Here is a 21,131-nt window from a genome sequence, read left to right as displayed (position 1 = left end):
TTTCTCGTGCAATATGGCCCGCGGCTATTTTCTCGTAGTTGTTAACTAGTGGGCGAATGTGAAATTCTAGCTAGATTTATTTATTAAGTTTGACCTCCTAGCTACTTATATTTACTCTCCTCACATGCAAATATACAGTATCATTTTAACGAAAATATATTTTAGATAACCATAAATAATCCAATATTCTATAGCTTGGGATCATGTACCTATAAGTAAATGCATAAAAAATGGACCTATCAATTTTATCACATTGTGCATCATTTAACTAAAGCAGTGTGTTGCACCAAAGAAATAAAAAAATTATAGTGGTGTAGCCAATTATTAACCATTCAGTTTGGTTCTATTATTTAACAGTAATTCCATCATATACTTATTTAGCAAAAGTAATATAGTACTCCATCCATTAAATTTCTCTACAAAAATTTTGGTTTTTCTAAAGAAATAGAAACGCTTTTCAAAATGTACTTGTATATAATAATAGTTACTGAAACTTCTGAATTTTCAAAAATAACAAATAAAATATTTTTGTAATTTGGAGGTGGTGGACTGAGCTTTGTATATCCTCCAGGCACACAAAACCAGAGCATGTTATATGGTTTCATACCAAGTTTAATTTGATTCTGTAAGAAAATAATTAAAGATAATGTATTTAGTATTTTGAATATTTTGTTAATATATGCAAAATAAATTTAAATTTAAACATGTAAGCCAAAAAATAAATTTATCAATAAATAAAAAATGTTAAAGTAGTGAATATATTTAAGCCAAACTTTTTAGAGAATATGGATTGGATTTCTTGACGTATATGCATATTGTATTACACTTTTCGTATTTATTTGAAAATAATGCAAAAGCAAGGAGGTCCAACATTAACTGGGACCAGCATGTAGGGGATTAGCCATCAAATTGCCAATCTTTTTCGTAGCAACTTTGAAAAGGGTGCGACCTCTTTAAATTCATATCTACAATTCATTCTTAGATTCACACTCACTCCCGAATAAATTATTTGGTTCTCTTTTTTTGTTTGTATTATTCATTCGTTGATTATGCACATCACGACGCATTTGTTCGTTTTCAAGCACGTAAATACATATATAGACTTAGCGAAGCATCATCCCTTTTTCTTCTCCGTCAAAATCAAAGCACATTATATGCATATTAATGTGTTTATATCTTATTAGTTACTGTAGATTATATGTATAATAAAAAAAGGAAATCATAGTTTTCGTCTTCATAACACGAGTCGAACGTTTTCTAATTGCGATCAGCCAAATATTATGAATAACGATACAGGATAATATCATAGTTAACTTGTCATCGTCAAGTATATATATAAAATTCATTATCTAAAAAGCCACCGATATGCACGTCCAATTAAAGGCGATTATATAAAGATTTGCATGTATGTATGTGTGCATCCGTCCACATGGTCTAACAAAGTCAAAGAATCCCATCTAATTATCATTGACATATATTAATCATATATTACGTAAAAGACCTCTTTCATTCTTATAATTCTTCTTTCTCTCATTTTCGATTCGCGAATTTGGATTTGTTTTGGCACTCATCTATTATAGGAAAATTATTCCATTGATCCTTTAAATAAAAGAAGAAGAAGAAAAAAACAGAATGAATTAATCTTTAAGTTTTTGTTGTTGTTGTTGTTTAGAGTTTGAAGCATTAATTTGGACTATGTTATGTTTCGATCGAGCACGTGAAGATTATGCTGTCTTTCAGAAAAAAAAAATATATTTAGAGTTGGTGATGATGACAACAACTTCTTCTTCGAATTGGCCAGTTTTCACGGCGTATTTGGAGTGTTTTTGGTTTTTTTTTTCATCTAAAAGAAGGTTTATATTTATTTTTTGTTATGAATTATTAATTAGATGTCCAAGCCCATAACTACTATTGTATTTATCCCACATCGGAAACTTGTGATGATTAAATTTTTATAATACTATATATATCTCTCATTATCCCTTGAATAAGACACACCAATTTCCTCTCTCTCTCGATAACTGTTTCACAACACGTTATCAGCACGATCGTCTCTTGATCCGTTCTCACACCGAAAAGGTGAGAGATAGTTAAAATTTTGTTTTCTCTCTCAAACCGAAAAGGTGAGAGATAATTTAAAATTTTATTCTGAGATGATAAGTTATTCTTTCCCTGAAGAAGGAAAGCTATGCCTCTTCCATGTTTAGGGTTTATGATTTTGTCATAAAAATCGTCTTAATCCTAAATTTGCACGATTTTATAATCTGCATTATTTATGATCCGTTTTTGCACGGCGAGATTATAAGAGCATAATCTATGTCCTATCTATGCACGGCGGAGAGATTATAAGATCATAATTTATGCCCTATCTATGCACGGCAAGATTATAAGAGCATGATAAAAATATATGCTCTATCTGTGCACGGCGGCGCGATTATAAGAACATAATATAAATATATGCCTTATCTGTGCACGGCTGATTTTTTGTTTATTTTGTTTTATTTGTTAAAGATTTCTAAAACCGAATTTTGCACAAATAGATTATCTTATGCTTTATCACGAAATTTGCACATTCATATCATATAATTTTTTTGGTGAATTGATTGATTGTTAGAAAATATTGTTAAAATCGTGGAAAATTATTGAGATCTATTTTAGATTACATCATATTCTTTTAATCATGTTTCTAATATGCATATATTTCATATGATCGACACACTTTGCACCTTAGTGTTTTAATTCACATCAAAGGTCTATACATAATTATATGGAACATGATAATTCAATTATATTAAATGCTCTGTCTTTGCATATTGGGTACACGTTGATCAAGTACTGTTTTAAAACAAAACTTAAGTAATTATTTTTGACTCTGAAAATCGAATCATGCTATGCAATAGATGAAACACATTTGACTTAAAAAAAATATTTTATTGCTAAATTGTTTGGTTTAGAAAATCGATGGTTTGATTAATTATTTATTTAGAAATCATAATCATTGAAGTTCGTTGGTTCATCTTCTTCCTTACTTAGTTTTCAAGTTTCTCAAAATCCATGAGATCATAAATATTAAATAGTATACTTGAAACTAAATAATTTAATTTGATATGAGTTTTCTAAATGAACCTTGCATAGGATAATTGCATCTTGGTTGATTATCATATTTTATGAAATTTGAACAAATTTTCGTGATTATATTTATATGATAATGTCTCTTTGTTGATCTTAAGATCGAGTACTTGACCGAAAAAGATCCACAAAACTTTGAATCACCAAAATGTGATATTACACTCATTATGATTGGTTGAATCTAAAATAATGTAATTTGAAGTCTGCAAGTGAGTTTGGCTCGGCTATGTTCAGATATTATGTGAAGATAATATCGTTGATGCAGAGATGTTAAAAGACATACTCTACAATTTAGAGAATGAGATGTTTTCCTGGAGACACAATACTCTTCACTTTGGGAAGTGTTATAAACTTGTATATGGGTATGAAAGAGGCTGAGCAACATAATGAGTTAGAAAGAGAAAAATCAGGATATACTTCTGATTTGAGATAGTTCATTCCCTGAAGTGAATGTGACATCCTATATTGAGAAAGAAAAGACCACATGATTGATATAGGCCAACTATGGCTATGAAAGTGGTTGCAGACATAAATGTGGATATGGATATGGATATGGTCAAGGTAAAGGTTGAGGCCAAAGAGTTTCTTTTAAGAACTCAGATACTCACTAAAAGTGAGAAAATAAAGATAGTAACATACAAGAGATACGTCTATCATATGATGATAAAATAAACTAGTGTGAGTACAAGATGAGATTGTATAAAATATTGAAAGCTCCAGAAGAGCAGATATAATTGCCTATGGAAATGATTTGGAATCATTAATGGATTGTACTCCCCCAAGTCTCGAAAGATCAAAATGATCTAAGATATAATATAAAACCCAAGTTGGGTATGTTGTTGATCCTAGAGTGGGATTCGATTCGAGATGAATGGAACTGAAGTGTCATCATCATCTCGAGGGGGAGAATTGTAGAATCCCACAATTCATAGAAAGTGGAACATCCAGAAGATCATGTTCACACTCATGTTCGATAAATCATGTGTAAAGAAAATCCAAAGGATTTTAAGATTTATTAAGTTGAGACAATGAGTGAAGAAAAGGTTTAACATCTTCACATCATGAGTATTATCCAAGGCAGTAAAAGTAATTTAGAGAAACTACTTGTATTCTCTATTGAATTGTACTACACTAGTATATGAGATATAAATGGATCTAGTAAACAAGAAGTTTACTGAAAATCTCACTGTTTTGGCATAACTGGTTAAGCCATTCCAGTAAGTAACAATACGAAAAAGATCCAGAAGATTCTTCTGTGTTTTGTTTTCACTCTCCAATAAATTTGGATATGTTAATTTTCTGGTACATACACAAAAAGATATTTTGGACTGATCACCCACTATGTATCTTTGTGAAAGTATTTGGTTAATTGATTAAGAGTGAAACCACATTGATTCGCATTATGCCAACGAATATTTTGAGTTCTCCCCATTGTTGGTTTTGGTCAGAAACCAGATGTTTCCCATCTAAAAGTTTTGGATAATGTTGCTCCACCACATTGATCTAAGATGGGACCTCAAAGAGGAATATATGTTGGATATGAATCTCCCTTGATGATTAAATGTATTAAGCCATCAAATAAGGGTAATATTAGCATTACAGACTGTAATTTCAGTGAGTCAGTCTTTCCAACAATTAAGAAAGGGGGGAGAAAATAGCAGCTGGAATATCAGTGAAAGAAATTATCTTGATCCTCAGAAAGAATGTGCACTAAAAGTTTGAAATATAATTTATTTGCAAAATTAAGCAAATTTGATGCTAGAGGCATTACCTGACCCTGATTAAGTTATACCAGCTGTGCTCCAATTAATATTGATGTCCCGGGGGGACAATATCAACTGCGATAGAGGCTAAAGATCGCATGAAGCGTGATAGACCTACTGATTCCAAAGATAAGAATCCTCGAAAAGAAAAAGAGCATATTATAAAATGGCAAGGTCGAGGAAGGATTCTCTAGAAGAGATATAGACATGAGAGAGAAAGAAATCTAGGTACCTAGTAATGATAAGAGATTTCAACTAATTGAGTCATGTCTGGAATGAATGGAATCAAAAGCAAATCGACGTCGATAATATTTTTGCATGCAATGAAGCAGTTGATGATGAGAAATGAGGATCAGAAACCGCAGTACAAAATATGTATTAAAAACGCGTAAACCGATGATTAGCCAATCATGATAAAGGCCGTAAAGGCAAAGATAAGGATTTGGACCAGTAGTCCGTACACTTGAAAGTGTAAAACTGGTGAAACATAAGTGGATCTTTATACGAAATATGAATGAAAGTGATACATGAAAAGATATATTTTCTTGTGATGGACGCAACTATTTTACAGATCCTTTATCAGTCTAAAAATGAGAGAAAGACTTGATTTAGTCCTGAAAGGAAATCAAATTGCAAAAAGCAATTAGAAGGATTAATGATGTTCTCGAGAACACTGGCTATTGGATTGAATTAAAGCAAATATGCTTCATGAGGTATACTCTTACAGTGGATATTATACAATAATCAATATCCCATGTGAATGTATCAAAAGATTATGGATCAATGGAATCTTTGGTTTGGACATAATCAAAACTCTTGAAGAGTTATCGGAAATCGAAATTTGAAAGAAGAAACTTTAGAATGACAAGTTTGTCTTGAAGTTCTCCAAATTGTAAATTAAAGAAAGAGATATTTTCTTAAAGATCCTTGTATGATTTTACATACAAAGTGCTCATACATAGTTGGTCTTGAGGTACCACACTTAAAATGATATTTGAGCAAGTTGTTGATCTCTTTCATGATTGAAAGATGTGCTTTCGTATGATAAGAAAGAAAGCCAACGTGATAGCTTTTACAAGAAGAGCATGAATAACTCGTATGTACAAATATGTACAATATGAATATGTAGAAGATTGTATGTAAAAGAATTTGGCATAAACATCCAAATAGAAAAAGAAAATATCCTCTATGCAAAAGGATGTTATGGACTAGAAATCCATTAACCTGAGAAATTTTGATAAGCATATGAGTGTATTAACCAAGGTTGTGCTTATATCAATTCCCTAAAGATGATATATGATTGGAATGCATCTCTAGAAGAAGATGCTTCCAAAGCGAGAAATATGATGATCTGCGTGGTTGTACTCTTTTTCTTTCTCATGATTTTTATCCCACTGGGTTTTTCCATAACAAGGTTTTAACGAGGCAACAAGAACAAGTAACTGATAGTAACCTAAAAGGAATGTAAATATGAAAGTCTATCACGACTAAAGAGATTATTAAGATCATCAAAAGCAAAGAAAAATATCAAGATGGATCATCTGGGACACTCGATAATTGCAGTGTATGTTGATGATGTAAACATCATTGGAACTTATATAGAGATTTTTCAGATAGTGAAATATCTTTAAAAAGGAGTTTGAGATGAAAGATCTTGGGAAAACAAAATGTGCTTGGGATTGCAAATTGAGCATCTAAAGGATGGAATCCTAATGCATCAAATGATATATACAGAAAAAGTGCTTAAAAGATTTTATATGGATGATGGACATCCCTTGAGTAGCCTTATGGTCGTAATATCAATTGATGTGTTAAAGGACACCTCTCTTCCTCGAGAAGACGATGAAGAACTACTTGGTCCTGAAGTACCATATTTAAGTGCAATTGAGGCATTAATGTACCTTGCGAGTCATACGAGACCTGACATATCGTTTGCCGTAAATTTATTGGCAAGATTTAGCTCATGTCCAACTCAAAGACATTGGAATGGGATTAAGCATATATTTCGTTATCTCAAAGGAACGAAAGATATGAGTTTATTCTTTTCTAACCCATCCAAATGAGATTTGATTAGTTTTGCAGATGTTGGATATTTATCTGATCCCCATAATGCCAGATCACAGACAGGATATGTATTCACATATGGTGGTACATATATTGCTTGGCGTTTTATGAAGCAAACCATTACAGCCACTTATTCTAACCATGCTGAGATTTTAGCTATTTATGAAGCCAGTCGAGAGTGTATATGGTTAAGTCCGTTATTCAAGATATTCGAGAAGATTGTGGTTTATCAAAAGAGAAATAAGCTACAACAATTATGTATGAAGACAATGCTGCTTGCATCGCTCAACTTAAGGAATGATACACCAAAGGAGATAGAACAAAGCACATTCTACCAAAATTCTTCTTTACACATGACTTGCAGAAGAATGGCGATGTTCATGTTCTACAGATCCGCTCAAGCGATAATTTAGCGGATTTATTTACCAAGGCGTTTCCAACTGCTACTTTCAAGAAGTTGGTTCAACTAATTGGATTATGACGTCTCAAGGACCTAGACGGAGGTACATATGAGGGGGAGTAAATGCGCGCTGCACTCTTTTTCCCTTAACTATGGTTTTTCCCACAGAGTTTTTCTAGTAAAGTTTTTAATAAGGCAGCATCTAACGCGCTTTACTACAATATTGTTATAATGGTCATCAGGGGGAGTGTTATGAATTATTAATTAGATGCTCATTATAACTACTATTATATTTATCCCACATCGAAAACTTGTGGTGATGACTAAGTCTTTGTAATACTATATATATCTCTCATTATCCTAGAATAAGACACACCAATTTCCTCTCTCTCGATAACTGTTTCACAACATTTTTCTTTTTTTTCCTACTCTTTCATTCTTCAAAACCGATGATTTGACTCGTAACACATGACTTCCTTTTAAAAATATTTCTTAGTTTTTTTAGCACTTTCTCAAAGTGCTATTAGAAATTAGCATTTTTACTATTGTTTATGGCTATTTTCCCCTCAACAGTACGTCATGCATGTAACTGGATTGGACACGATATTGGAAGGGAGTATAATTAATCGTCTTTTTACTCGCATAAAATAATAAGAGGGAGGTATTTGATTTCGACGGTATATATATATATGGTCTACTACAAGTTTAATACGTTTCAAATGATCAAATTCATGACAAAAAAGGTTCGGTGAGTGAAAAAGAAAGCATTAATCTATTACGAAGGAATATCAACTTTTCTTACCCAATAATAAAAATGTAAGAAAATTAACGAATATTGTTTTTATGTCAATAATTAGCGAATATATAAGTAGGTGATTGATTAACTGTATCAAATATCTAACGCTTGTGATCAGAGCTCATCACGGTCATCGACTTATGCTGTAGAAAAAAAAAAGAAGTTTTGATATTTATTAAATCTAATTGATTGTAGCACATGCATTCCTATTATATACTACTAGAAGAAGATTCACATATACACGCGGATTTGTATATTGAATATATTTTGTAACTCAATCTAAAATATTTGTTATTAAATCTTTAGGAGTTATATGTTAAAACATGCATAACGTTTTTATTTGTAGGAAAAAAAAAACTCAATTGCAACATAATTCAAGATAGAAAATTAAGCATTCGATGAATTTGTTTTACTATTACATAACTTATTTTTTATGGTCCATTTTTTATTAAACTAAAATAAATATAAAATAAAACAATAGATTTATAATATGTGATGAGCTCATATGTATTTATAAATGAAACTGCTCAACTTTAATCTCTTGTAATCGCTTTGCCTTTTTCTAAGGTTTGCATTCGTCTTCTCCAAACTTCGAAGCCATTCACTATATATATTTTTTTTTAAAAAGGACTTTTGAAAGTTGTTATGTATAACGCCTTTAACGGTTCGAATTTTTTTATAGCTCATTCAATTTTTTTTCGATTTCTCATCATTCGTAGATAATATAGCTAGATGCTGAGTGATGAATGTTAAATGTCTTACATAGTTACATGTGCTATCTCCTCTTTGTCGTGTTAACCTATTTTGCTTCTTGTTTCTCACACAAATATTGTAGGTAACTCGACATATGTTAAACTTGCATGCAAAAAAATCTGCGAATGTTTCTCTTGTGGAGCCATTGGATAGAATCTTTAAATAAAATAATTAAATGAATCAACATTTGCAATAATATACATATGTTAGTAAAGAGAAATTGAAAAATTTCACATACATTTGAATTTAGATGGAAGTAGTGATACGTTCATAAAAAAGGCATTGTTTAATAAACAGAGGATTAATCTCTGTTCTTGATGAAGCTCTCTAAACTCTTTTTACTCAAATCATGATTTTGCCTTCTAAATGTCATCGTTTTTTCTTTCTTATTCCAAGTTTCTTTTACAAATATAAAATGTAAAGCATAATAAAAACAAAACTTTAATTTTTGTTAAACAAAACTTTTTTTGCAATGACACTCATCCGCTCATTTCCACTTATTCCAAATGCATAGAGATGAAGAAGGTGATCGAAGCGCCGAGTTTCTTCATTGGTAGATCAAATCTTCATTGGTAGATCAGAATAGTAAGAAATGTAAAAGAGCAGTAAAATGTATACCAAATCAAATGTTGGAACATACATTAAGAAAAAGTGCGAACAAACATACAAAATAATTTTCGTCACGGCCACCATATCAACTAAAACTGTTCTTAAAAAACACTATTGTAGTCGTCTTTTTCCCTCCGGACCTGATCTTTTATTACTGATTTTCCATATTAAAAAAAATACTAAAGGAGATCACATAATTAAAGAGGACGACCATAAACACAAACCCAAATTCTAAGGGTCTGATCGAAATGCTTCCGCCATCTTTTTTACCTTTTCATGAATCAGAGCCAACATTGAGCATCTCATCCTTTTTTGAATCAAATGCTTGACACGCTCAATGGGACCCTGTTTTGAATATTTTACATATTCCTCTACGGTTACCAAACCGTTTACATTCCCTTTCCATCAGTTCCATCTGCAAATATCATTGCCAGATAATACATGCATATCACCTGCATTTGAAATCTTTTTTTTTTTTCATTTGAAATCTTTTACTATGTACCAAAATCTATAAACTCGTTTCATTTGAGTGAATTTAGAGAGGAAATGTTAAATATTTGATTCACTTACTAACAAAGTCTCGAGGAAACTGAATTACATATCTATATCTGTAACAGGGATCTGCAAAGACTCAAAATCTGAACCAAAATAATTGTTTTTGGAGAAGTTAATTAAACATATTTACCCAAATATGTTTCCCTGAGTGTGTCAGTCACACATGCCTAAATGCAATTCTAGTGAATACCAGTGAGAGTCTTCATGCTCAAAATCAGAATAAAAAGATGATGATGATAATGACAAATTTTCAGATTTATGCATGCGTTGCCAATTCCAGCTTATTCCACTGTCTATCCAGAAAATTCCTTCCTCCGATGCCATCTAAACATGAAAATCTAAAAAATATGTGCTCCTTTCAGCTTTTCGATTAGTAGATTCAATTCACTGCAGCTAGATCCGATTCAAAATCTTGCCGTATTTGCCATCACCATCATATCTAGTCTCTTTAAAGCCTAATCTTTCCTAGACTAAGGCTACCTGTTAATTAAATATTTTTTCTGAAATATAGGAAATCAGTTAAATTGTTTTGTATTCAATATTTTGATGCACTTAGGTTTCCGGAACAAATTTATGTTTATATGGATGAGGTTTGAGTTTTTTTTTTCCAAGCTAATATGTCAAAATAATAGGAGCTGATGTGTCAAGTTTGTGAGACTCAACTGAGTCATCTTTCCTAGACTAAGGCTATCTGTTAATTAAATATATTTTCTGAAATATAGGAAAGCAGTTAAATTGTTTTGTATTCAATATTTTGATGCACTTAGGTTTCCGGAACAAATTTATGTTTATATGGATGAGGTTTGAGTTTTTTTTTTTCCAAACTGATGTGTCAAAATAATAAAAGCTGATGTGTCAAGTTTGTGAGACTCAACTGAGTCTTTATATAATAGATTTATATTGTAAAAGTTTTGAGAAATGTCAAATAAAATAAATTATATTCTCTGTTTTTATTTCTCATGTGAAAACAACTCGATTTTGGAGATTCCTTTTGTTACTAATACTGAGGCAACTTTTTTTATTTACTTTTTTTTTAAAAAAGTATAACAAGTATTCATTTGGTTAAATAAGTAAATAACTCTTTATTAGTATAACGAAACTGCCTTTGGTTTGCTTTAATTTGCAAAATGCAGGGCTTTTATATGATATTTACAGGTATTTGACATCTGATGAACTCATCCTGGTTTAAATCAATTCGATTTTCTTATAAACCTAAAGGGTTGTTTAAATCAATGACTAAACAAGCTGAGAATTAATATTGAAATTAAGAAAAGCAAGGTGAGAACTGAGAATTATCTTGAGTAGAGTGCGGTTGCATTCACATACGTATAGAAGGAAAAAGTAGAAAATAGTAATAATGAATGGTTGCTTCATAGCTTGGTATCGAATTAAAAATTAATATAGTTTTAATGGGCCGAGATATTCATATTGTGAGCCTTACGTTGGCCCAATTTTCTATACAATTTGGTAATAAAATGGCCGTTGTACCCAAAACTCAATATGTTTGGAAAGACGATACCATCGATATAAAATTGCTGGAATCTTTGTAAGAAATGTGAACATTTTCACTAATTGTTACCAACAATTTCAAAATGAAATATATTTTAGCAGTATACAAACCATTAGGCTATATACTTTGGTAACTTTAAATTTTTATTTAAATATCAATCAACATATCTTCAACATAAAATTATTTGTTAACTATTGAGTTGGCTTTTTTTTATAGAAGTATTAAATGGATTTCTGATAGTATTAATAATCTGCGGATTATTAATTTATAATTATGATATTTTATTAATGTATAAAAATAATAATTTGGTTGATAAATCAATTCTGGAACAAAAGTTATTAATTTATCGAATTTAATTTATATTTTACTGTATATTAGATTTTATCTCGTGAAATTTATTTTTTAATCTAATTTTATAAATTAATTTATATTTTTATAGATAAAATATTTTTTTTAATAAATGATACAGTTTAATTTTGTGTTTATATAATTTTTTTTTTAATTTCTAATAAATATGATCACGATTATAAAAATATAATTTTAACATGTTCATTCTATTAATCCCAAAAAACTATGAATAGAAAAATATAATTTTATTCTATTTTTCATATTACATAATATATATATATATGTATTTTTAAAATTTTAAAATAATTAATTATGAAAAAGTATATAATAATATATTATTTATTATTTTATCATAATGAGAATATTATTTAAATTTGGATATTAAAAAAAAATACGTTAATATTTTATTTACTATTTTGTAAAAATAATAACAACTGATTTTTATAATTTTGATAATTAGTCTTAACTATATCTAAGAAAATCTAAACTAATTGAATTAAAACTTAAAATTTTTCGAAATTAATTATAAAGATAAATTTAAGATATTATTTTATTAATTTTCAAAAATAAATAAAACAGATAAATAAAATTAAAATTTTTATTTGGCAACAAAAATAGTAAATATTCAGAAGTAAAATAATAGAAAATTATAAAAAAATCTACTTAGATACGAAACATGCTTCTGTTTTAATAGAAGATGAAATACTTTTTTAATATATTTATTAGAATTAATAATGTAGTTTTGGTAGATAGTAAATTGAAAAGTATGATGTAAAAACAAATGATTAGAGATCCTTTACAATATCTTCAATCTGTCTACTAATCTTTCTCCTAACATGGTTATTGTTTGATATTCGTAGTCTATTTCTTATATCAATCAAATTATGCGAATAGATATAGTTTCAAAACTAACCTACAACTAACAATTGACGAAATTCAATCTAAGGCCACTTGACAGTACTATATAATAAACCATACATAACGCTTTACAATAGAAATAGGACATGTAAATCAAAGCAATGGTGTGATTACTTCACATCGCACCAATGTAGTGGAACTTCACGTCTCTTTTGTGTAATCACGTGGTCGAATTAATGGTTAAGCATTTAGCAATTAATCAATATATGAAATAATAATAACTGGACGAATAACAGAACATTAGTGAGCAAACAACATACCCGAAAAAAGGAAGTAAACAACCTATTTTCTTACAAATAATTTTGTTTTTGATTAATAGAATTTTAGACTGAAATTCAGGCTAATTTTCCAAGTTCTATAGAAATTTGGATTTTCTTATCACTGTAGACATTTAAAAGTGGTATAAGATGATTGAAATATCTATGAAAAACTTGAATTTTTCCGACGAATGACATTGAAAATGATTCATTCATACTCTGGACCACAGTTACTTGGTTTATCACCAATAATTTGTTTTAAAACTATTTTAGATATGGGATTTAAGATCCTTTTTTTTCTTTCACCATGGATGTGAGTTATTTTGAATTTTGGCATCTATATGTTGGTGTGAACAATTCGATTATATTTTCTTATCAAAAAGTCATCATGACTTGGTCCAACGCCATTTCACAAGGCTTTAAAAAATGGCTCCTTTGACTCCTTTCACAAGTTGCTCGGCGCAATTAGAGCATGTACATTCACTAGAATAGAATATTATTATTTTGTGGTTTTTAGTTTTTGGAAGAATCTGTGTCAATTTCTAGGTTCCATTAGTAAACTTTATAATGGATTCATCAAAAATTAAAAAAAATTCTGGGAATTAGCATAAATGGTATCAACACAGAGAAAACACCTTCAAACTCGGATCAATAACAAAATCGCAGATAACACAACTTTACAAGCTTCTTTAATTATTCCAAAACGTGAATCATCACTGTAAAACTAACAGCAAGCTAACAAAACAGATCAATTGGCAAATAAATAAGCTGACTTTCGGTTGCAATGCTGACACAGAGAAAAAGGCAATGAAAACTGCGGTTCCATAAGTTGATTTTCTCATTTGAATTAGCTGTAACAAGAACCCAAAGATACTAAACTCAACACCAGAATCTCATAGCATGAATTCTGGAGCGATAGTTAGAAGGAAACAAAATCAAAAGATACTAAACTCAATATCAGAAAACATCTTATAACAGTTCCTCGATTGATTTCGTTCGTTTTCCCCAAAAGTTATAACAGTTTAACAAATTACAAAGGAAGAACAATTTAACAAATTACAAAGGAAGAACGATTATCTTGATGACGGGAATAGATACTCGATGCTCGGATTACAACACCACCGGTAAATTTGACGGAATCTCCGATTGATTGAAAATCGTCGGGGAAGAGAAAGAGAGACCCCCCGTTGCGATGGGATGAAAATGAATTTTGTCCGAGAAAAAAAAAAATTTGTCGCTCAAAATTACACAATATTTTTGCTCCAATCAGGTTCTTCCACGTGGTTAAGAGACGAGGTCTTCAGAGTCTTCGGAATAAACCGGTTCATCCAATATAGCTTTTTTTTTCTTTTTTTTTTAATTGGTTTTGCCTTTGAAACTGGTCCATGAACCTCAGGTAAACCCCTGATGGACATTGTCTTAGTTAGCCACCGAACTAAAACTTCTGTACTTTTTAATTTTATATAAATAGTCTCTGATAATATATATATATATACCAATTTAAACTAATTATATATATATATAACATCGAAACAATTATATTTTAAATTTTTAAATAATTTATATTTCGGTTTGAAGTTGGTTTTGGTTCTTCAAAAAGTACAAAAATACAGACTGAAATGGTTCGATTTAATCCGGTTTTGAAACAAATGTAAACCAAGAAATATATTTGATAACAAATTGTTATCGGTTGCCGAAAAAAAAATTGTTATCGGTACATTCTCCAAATCAAGAACGGGTCTTCCTTCTAACAGTGGCAAGTAAAGTTGACCCAAAATTAAAAAAAACTAATCAAAATGAAGAAACTCCACTAAAAAAAAAAGTCAAAACGTTGACCAACGAAAACATCGAACTAAGTCTTCCTCCACTACATCTCTATATAATAACAAAACCATAGCCCCATCTTTTAACACACACAACACACACGGAAGAACAAAATATGGAGAAACAAATTTCTCTTACGCTATGTCTCTTCTTCTTCATCTTCTCAATCTCATCATCTCTCCATGAAACCGAAGCTCGTAGACACTCATACAACAAACCCGCTTCAATCACGAGGCTAATCTCAAGATCCCTCTTCGACTCAATCTTCATCCACAAGGAAAACAACGCATGCCCTGCAAAAGGTTTCTACACCTACGAAGCATTCGTGGAGGCTACAAGGCGGTTCCCGAGGTTCGCTAGCGTAGGAGCCTTAAGGACAAGGCGGCGCGAAGTGGCTGCGTTTTTGGCTCAGATATCTCACGAGACGACCGGTGGTTGGGCCACGGCACCAGACGGCCCGTACGCGTGGGGACTGTGCTTTAAAGAGGAAGTGAGTCCACAGAGTAATTATTGCGATGCTTCTAATACGGAGTGGCCTTGTTTCCCTGGCAAGTCTTATAAAGGAAGAGGTCCCATTCAACTTTCTTGGTACGTCCATAATCTTAATTACACCATCAATAACCATTCTTTATTTTCTCGACTAACCGGTCATTTGGTTAATTTATGATTAGGAATTATAATTACGGTCAGGCGGGTCGAGCACTGGATTTCGACGGTTTAAGGAACCCAGAAATGGTTGCCAACAACTCTGTTTTAGCTTTCAAGACAGCTCTTTGGTTTTGGATGACCGAACAAACTCCCAAACCGTCGTGCCATGATGTCATGATCGGCCGTTACAGACCGACGAAAGCAGATTTAGCAGCGAACCGGACTGTTGGTTTCGGTTTAACCACCAACATCATAAACGGCGGGTTAGAATGTGGGATTCCAGGAGATGGACGGGTCAGTGACCGGGTCGGGTATTTCCAAAGATATGCTCAGCTGTTTAAAGTCAACACAGGACCTAATTTAGACTGCGAGAATCAAAGACCCTTCTCCTAGAAAACCACTTTGCAACTCTCGAATTGTAATCTATAAACTAAAATCTTTGTATCAATCAAACTGAAGTTTAATCATACTCAATAAAACTCTCCTCAAGCTGAGAGTGAGAGAGATTTAATGTTTTACATTTACTTGTAAGCGTACCGTGACAAGAAGTTGTTTACTTCGTTCGCGGTTTCATATGCGCCTTCTACACACCGGCCTAAGGCTACACCCGCTACGTAATTGCCGGCCAAAATGATCCCTTCGTAGCCCGAAGATGTTAGAGATGATTTAGCTGCGTCAAGGATATCAAAGTGACCAACTAGAAACTGAGGAATGGCTTGAGGCCATACCCTAACTCCTAGTTTAACTGGGTCAGTCGAATTCGGCTTTATCAGCATTTTCCTCAAATCTCTATCAACCGCTTCCACTAGCTCACCTTCTGACTGCAAAATCAAAACCCGGGAATAGAGAGAGGAAAAGATTGGTTATTAGATGTTCTTGTTCTAAGAGAATGTGTTATAAGTGTTTGTTGTTATTTACCTTGGATAGAATCCCCGTGTTGGTAGACCCGCCAATGTAGTTCAATAGCAAAATTCTTCCGGGCGGTGCTCGATTTGGAAAGAGCGAGGAGCTATATATAGTTCCTAAAGAAAGTCCAAACAGCAACATGAAGCTTATATGAACAATCAACATGATAGAACGATTAAAACTACAAGATTTTTACCTAGAGTTTCAACTCCTTGCGTGCGTGGATGCAATTGCCCAAAACCCTTTAGTTCACCTTCTATCAAACATTCTGTACGGATTGCTTCTTTCGGGTACGAGATAGATACTGCAGCAACGGGTGGATAGTAAAGTTTCGAGAGTGCATTCGCTGCAGATTCCTGAGAATTAAACAAAAGGAAACACTTGATATATAAGAACCACATGTGTCTACTCGAATCAACAGTTTAGTGCGAATTTCTGGTTCACAAAGCGAGAAACTTACAGAAAGAGGGCGTAAGAGACCACTTGCAACATGAGATGGCACAGTCATTACAACACTTTTGCTCTGCACGGAAACTACACCATCTGGAGTCTCATAGGTTAAGTTGTATCCTCCGCCGTCCATCTTAGTAATACCCGAGAGCTTCCAGGACAACTTCACTTTGCTACCTAACCTGCCAAATAGCAAAAGACCTCAGAAACACTTGAAAGTGTTTGCCTTTATCCTTTACGATAGAGAGAGACAAGTACCAGAAAGATACCTTGCAGATATTGCTTCTGGCAACATTCTAAGGCCCTTTCTGAAAGAACCAACTGTTTGGCCCTTTGGCTTTGGCAGGCGCCTGAAGTAGCAAGTTAAGTTGTTTTACAAATATATATTAAGAGACAAAAGACCCCAAGCAACTGAAAAGGTTATGTTATGTTACTCACGGGTCTCGTTCTGCCTTGGGAGCATTTTTCCTCTCCTGAATTGCCTTGAAAGTACCACCTATGATGCTTCCACCGTTTTGCTCTAGTTTCCAAACCTTCCCAAATGCTGCTTTCATACTCAATTTTGAAGGATCACCCGCATAAACACCTGAAAGCATTAGTTTTAAGCATCAAGGATTCGCTAGAAGAACAAATTCCTTTCCCACCGTAAACAGGATTGGTGTAGAGATATTCGTTTATTACTCTAATAATATGAAAACAGAAAGAACACTACCAGATAATGGCACAAGGCTTTCCATCAAATAAATGGTTAATCAGAAGAATTATTTGTCACTCTACCTGAACAAAATGGCTCAATCAGGCGCTCAAAAACCTCATCACCTAGGTTACGCCGTACAAACTCCTCCACCGACTCTTCACGACCCTGTCACCTTTCAAACTCTAAGAACATGAGAAAATTCTATCCACGTAACTTTTGCGGAATTTTTTTTATATCTACTTGTGATCAGAGTACACACTGGAGGTGGTGGTCGAATGCCAATAGCACCAAGACCAGCCCTGATCTTCCCACCAATGCTCATCAAATCGAAGAACGGTAAGTCAGTTGGCTTTGATGGAACCGGCCTCAGTTTCCCATTCCACAACACAAACCTTGGCGCATTAGGATCTCCCAACACCAAGTCATCCTTCAAACCACTATCAACCTGGACTAACCATAAACATAGAAGACTTGAATTCAGGAATCAAAGACATTACTCACAACTCTTCCAATAAACAGAGCCAAACGCTTAACATTCTCATATTAATTATACAACATGCAGGCAATTCAATACCATTGTTCCCAACTTTCAGAATCATGTGTAAAGCCTTACATGTGAAGCCAAATTTATTTGGGTTGTTGTTCATGAGCAAAGTCAATGGTCGAAGAAGAGACGGGATTCAAGAACTTACCACCATGGTGAGCATAGGATCAGACGGCTGAAAACTATTGGGACCTTCTTCCCAGAGAAAACCATTCTCTTCACGAGTGATGATGTTTCCTCCAACACGGTCCTTAGCCTCGGTCACAATCAGATTCGGTGCAGCATCAGGGTGCTTCGTAGCGAGAGCCTGCGCAATGCAGAGACCACTAATACCTCCGCCGACAATCACACAATCCGCCGTGATGGTGGTGCCTCCGCCTTCAGTTTTTGAAGATCCGACGGTGGGACCACCGGCTACTGAACAACGGAGTTTGAGAGGCTTATAGAAATGTATTCGACGATTCGGCTTCGAAAATGATGGAAGAAGCGACTGCGCCGCCGGACGGAGAAGAGATATGTCCATGGAAATCGCGACGAGCGAGAGAGAATTCGCAATTTTGTCAGCTCTTGCGTTTCCAGATTGGGCTATCTTCAGAAAATGAAGAAGACGAGAGGAATATTCACCTGCATACACTCACACCATAGTAAGTGTGTAGAACCAGACAATTTATTTGATTTGCGTTTACAGTTGGGTTTGACCCAAATACAGAAAACAATAACTAATAAGTTTTTTTTAGTTCGGCCCAAATATGAAGTTAGATCAAATATAGGCCCAGTAGACCTTTTAAAAATTAATACGAAAACTTTAATATCAAAAGATCGATTTTTCAGAACTATTTATTTTCATGTATCTTCCTCGGAAATTAGATATGTAATAATTTGATTCACAGGATACTAACTTTGTAACTTAGATTTAATATAACTGAAATTGTTTAGACGTTAAAAATATATATTTCTTCTGTAATTTTTCCTGTAATAATAATGTTTTAGACTTTACTAATTGTAATTTATAAACTAGATTTTAAATCTACTGAGGATAATTTTTTTGTAAATTATATTTTATAATATATAGAATATAAAATAAAAGAACTAAGTTAAATTTTATTGATTCAAAAATGTTTAATTTATAAGTTTAATAAATGTTTAAGTTCAATAAACGTTTGGTAACATATTTAATACATCTTTAGCTACAGGTTTAATTTTTTTTTCAGTAAAGGATATTTAGAAACAGATTCTAAAAATGTTTCTGTTAAATAACTGTATAGATCATAAATAACCTTGGTCGTGTGTTAATAAAATAATTAAAATATTCGTTAAGAAATGATTTTATCTTCACGAACTTTCAAAAAATACAAGCAAACAAACACGTGTTGAAAAATCATTTTTGTTGTTAAGGATTCATCTTAGTAAAGTTTTTAATTAATTATCCGGTCCAATATATTATTTATACAGATATTAACTTTATATCTTATCATATTTGGCAAAATTATACCTATACGATACGATACCTTCTACCATTTTTATCTTTTACATATCTCTATATTATTAATTTGAATGAGTATTTTTAAAAATGAATTTAAATGTGTAAATTATTACATCATATACCATTATAAATAATTAAATATAATTAATAGAAAATAATATAATTATCTTTTAAAATTATATAAGAAAATTTGGAATTATATATTTTCCATTAAGTGTTTATTTTTAATTAGTTTTTTATTTATTATTACATATTTGAAAATAATAGCAATATATATATATATATATTTAAATAAAAATCTATTCAAATTTTACAATATTTTTTATGAAATTTTATTATATTTTATTTGAATAGATATCCAGCCAAATAAAAGTTGAAAATTATTTTTGATTTAATTTTTGTAAGAGTTCTTGGACTGGCCATGAAAACTAGAATCATTAAATAATACATATTAAGTTATGTGTTCAAAATTATATATTTTCCGGATTAGTTATAACAAAAATTTTATTCAATTTAAAATAGATTAGGTAAACAGATTAGTTTGGTTTGACATCTCTATCTATGATTAGTAGCTAAATATATTATAAAAAAAAATTAATTTTTAAAAAAAATTATTTAAAAAAAAACATATGCAATATTGTTTTTTTAAAATAAAATATTTTTAAAAAAAATATTCTGCGTAGCGAGTATTTGACAAAACTTTAACAAAGAGCGTAGCGAATATTTGACAAAACTTTAATAAAGACATTATACATTGTATATGTAACTTTTTTTAATAATTAAAATTTGTATTCAACTCTATGTATATGTTAGATTGTGTTCTTTGCAGCTTTTTCATATGATTTTTCAAAAAAGAAAGTGCAGACGGGTTAAAATATGGATTGCTCTACCTCTATTTAGGGAACTAAAAAAAAATTAACTACAATGCGGTCTGCATAAACTTTATTCTTAAAATCAGAACAAAACAGGTTACGTTTCAATCCATTGTTTTTTTGTAAAGAAAATAATAGTTTTGATTTCCATTTGCATTTCTTTGACTTTTGCCCATTCACGTTTTAAACTCTTACGTATCGAAGTTTTTGTATTAGAAACAAAGTAGACCACATTGGTTTGTTCCTGCTTCATAATTTTTCTATTTTTTTTCAAAAGACTTATTTTCATATGCTTTAACCTTCTTTTTCAATGTATTTTAGATTTAATAAACCAGCATTTTTATATATTTTTACCTTTGATTAATATCTAATAACTTTTTTGTTGACAAATTCTACCATTACCATTTAAACTTTATATCTATTTAGGATTGATGACTTTATAAAGTTACACCAGAGTAGTAAACCAGTGGCTTGAAATCAATAATTAAGTACATTACATGCTCTTATCGTAGAATAAATTGGATAGACTCGGTGTTAGAGCTTAGATATCTTAGAAATATAGTATTGTCATATTTCATTTTCCTTAATATATCAGATTTTGAAGC

The 21,131-nt window shown here is 31.7% G+C and overlaps 2 protein-coding genes across 3 annotated transcripts; one reads left to right on the top strand and one right to left on the bottom strand.

Annotated features, from left to right (window-relative positions):
* The first annotated feature begins 14,914 nt into the window (after window positions 1-14,914).
* LOC18015046 (chitinase 10) lies at window positions 14,915-16,092 on the top strand. The gene is made up of 2 exons (XM_006396303.2): window positions 14,915-15,514; window positions 15,598-16,092. Exons 1-2 carry the CDS (start codon window positions 15,042-15,044, stop codon window positions 15,965-15,967), a joined length of 843 nt encoding a protein of 280 aa, XP_006396366.1. The 5' UTR covers window positions 14,915-15,041; the 3' UTR covers window positions 15,968-16,092.
* Window positions 15,597-18,792, bottom strand: LOC18015045 (protoporphyrinogen oxidase 1, chloroplastic). 2 transcript variants are annotated; one of them, XM_024154107.1, is made up of 10 exons: window positions 18,320-18,792; window positions 17,887-18,072; window positions 17,708-17,792; window positions 17,369-17,516; window positions 17,200-17,280; window positions 16,941-17,112; window positions 16,677-16,836; window positions 16,493-16,596; window positions 16,112-16,395; window positions 15,597-15,907 (listed from the first exon to the last, which is right to left on the bottom strand). In XM_024154107.1, the coding sequence occupies exons 1-10, from the start codon at window positions 18,692-18,694 to the stop codon at window positions 15,904-15,906; spliced, it is 1,599 nt and encodes a 532-aa protein (XP_024009875.1). In that variant the 5' UTR covers window positions 18,695-18,792; the 3' UTR covers window positions 15,597-15,903. The 2 variants fall into 2 exon arrangements, with proteins under 2 accessions (XP_024009875.1, XP_024009874.1); XM_024154106.1 differs by lacking the exon at window positions 15,597-15,907 and having other exon boundaries at window positions 15,982-16,395.
* Between the last annotated feature and the right edge of the window lie 2,339 nt (window positions 18,793-21,131).

This window comes from Eutrema salsugineum, unplaced genomic scaffold (assembly GCF_000478725.1).
Source record: "Eutrema salsugineum unplaced genomic scaffold, Eutsalg1_0 scaffold_3, whole genome shotgun sequence".
Taxonomy (NCBI): domain Eukaryota; kingdom Viridiplantae; phylum Streptophyta; class Magnoliopsida; order Brassicales; family Brassicaceae; genus Eutrema; species Eutrema salsugineum.
This window is presented reverse-complemented; position numbering and strand designations above follow the sequence as displayed.

Bases quoted from the DNA above. Each gene is read 5' to 3' on its own strand.
- LOC18015046 (XM_006396303.2), top strand. From the start codon at position 15,042: ATGGAGAAACAAATTTCTCTTACGCTATGTCTCTTCTTCTTCATCTTC. The intron at 15,515-15,597 runs GTACGTCCATAA...ATTTATGATTAG, and splicing joins GGTCCCATTCAACTTTCTTG to GAATTATAATTACGGTCAGG.
- LOC18015045 (XM_024154106.1), bottom strand. From the start codon at position 18,694: ATGGACATATCTCTTCTCCGTCCGGCGGCGCAGTCGCTTCTTCCATCA. The intron at 16,837-16,940 runs GTAAGTTTCTCG...TTTAATTCTCAG, and splicing joins GTCTCTTACGCCCTCTTTCT to GAATCTGCAGCGAATGCACT. The intron at 16,597-16,676 runs GTAAAAATCTTG...GACTTTCTTTAG, and splicing joins GCAAGGAGTTGAAACTCTAG to GAACTATATATAGCTCCTCG.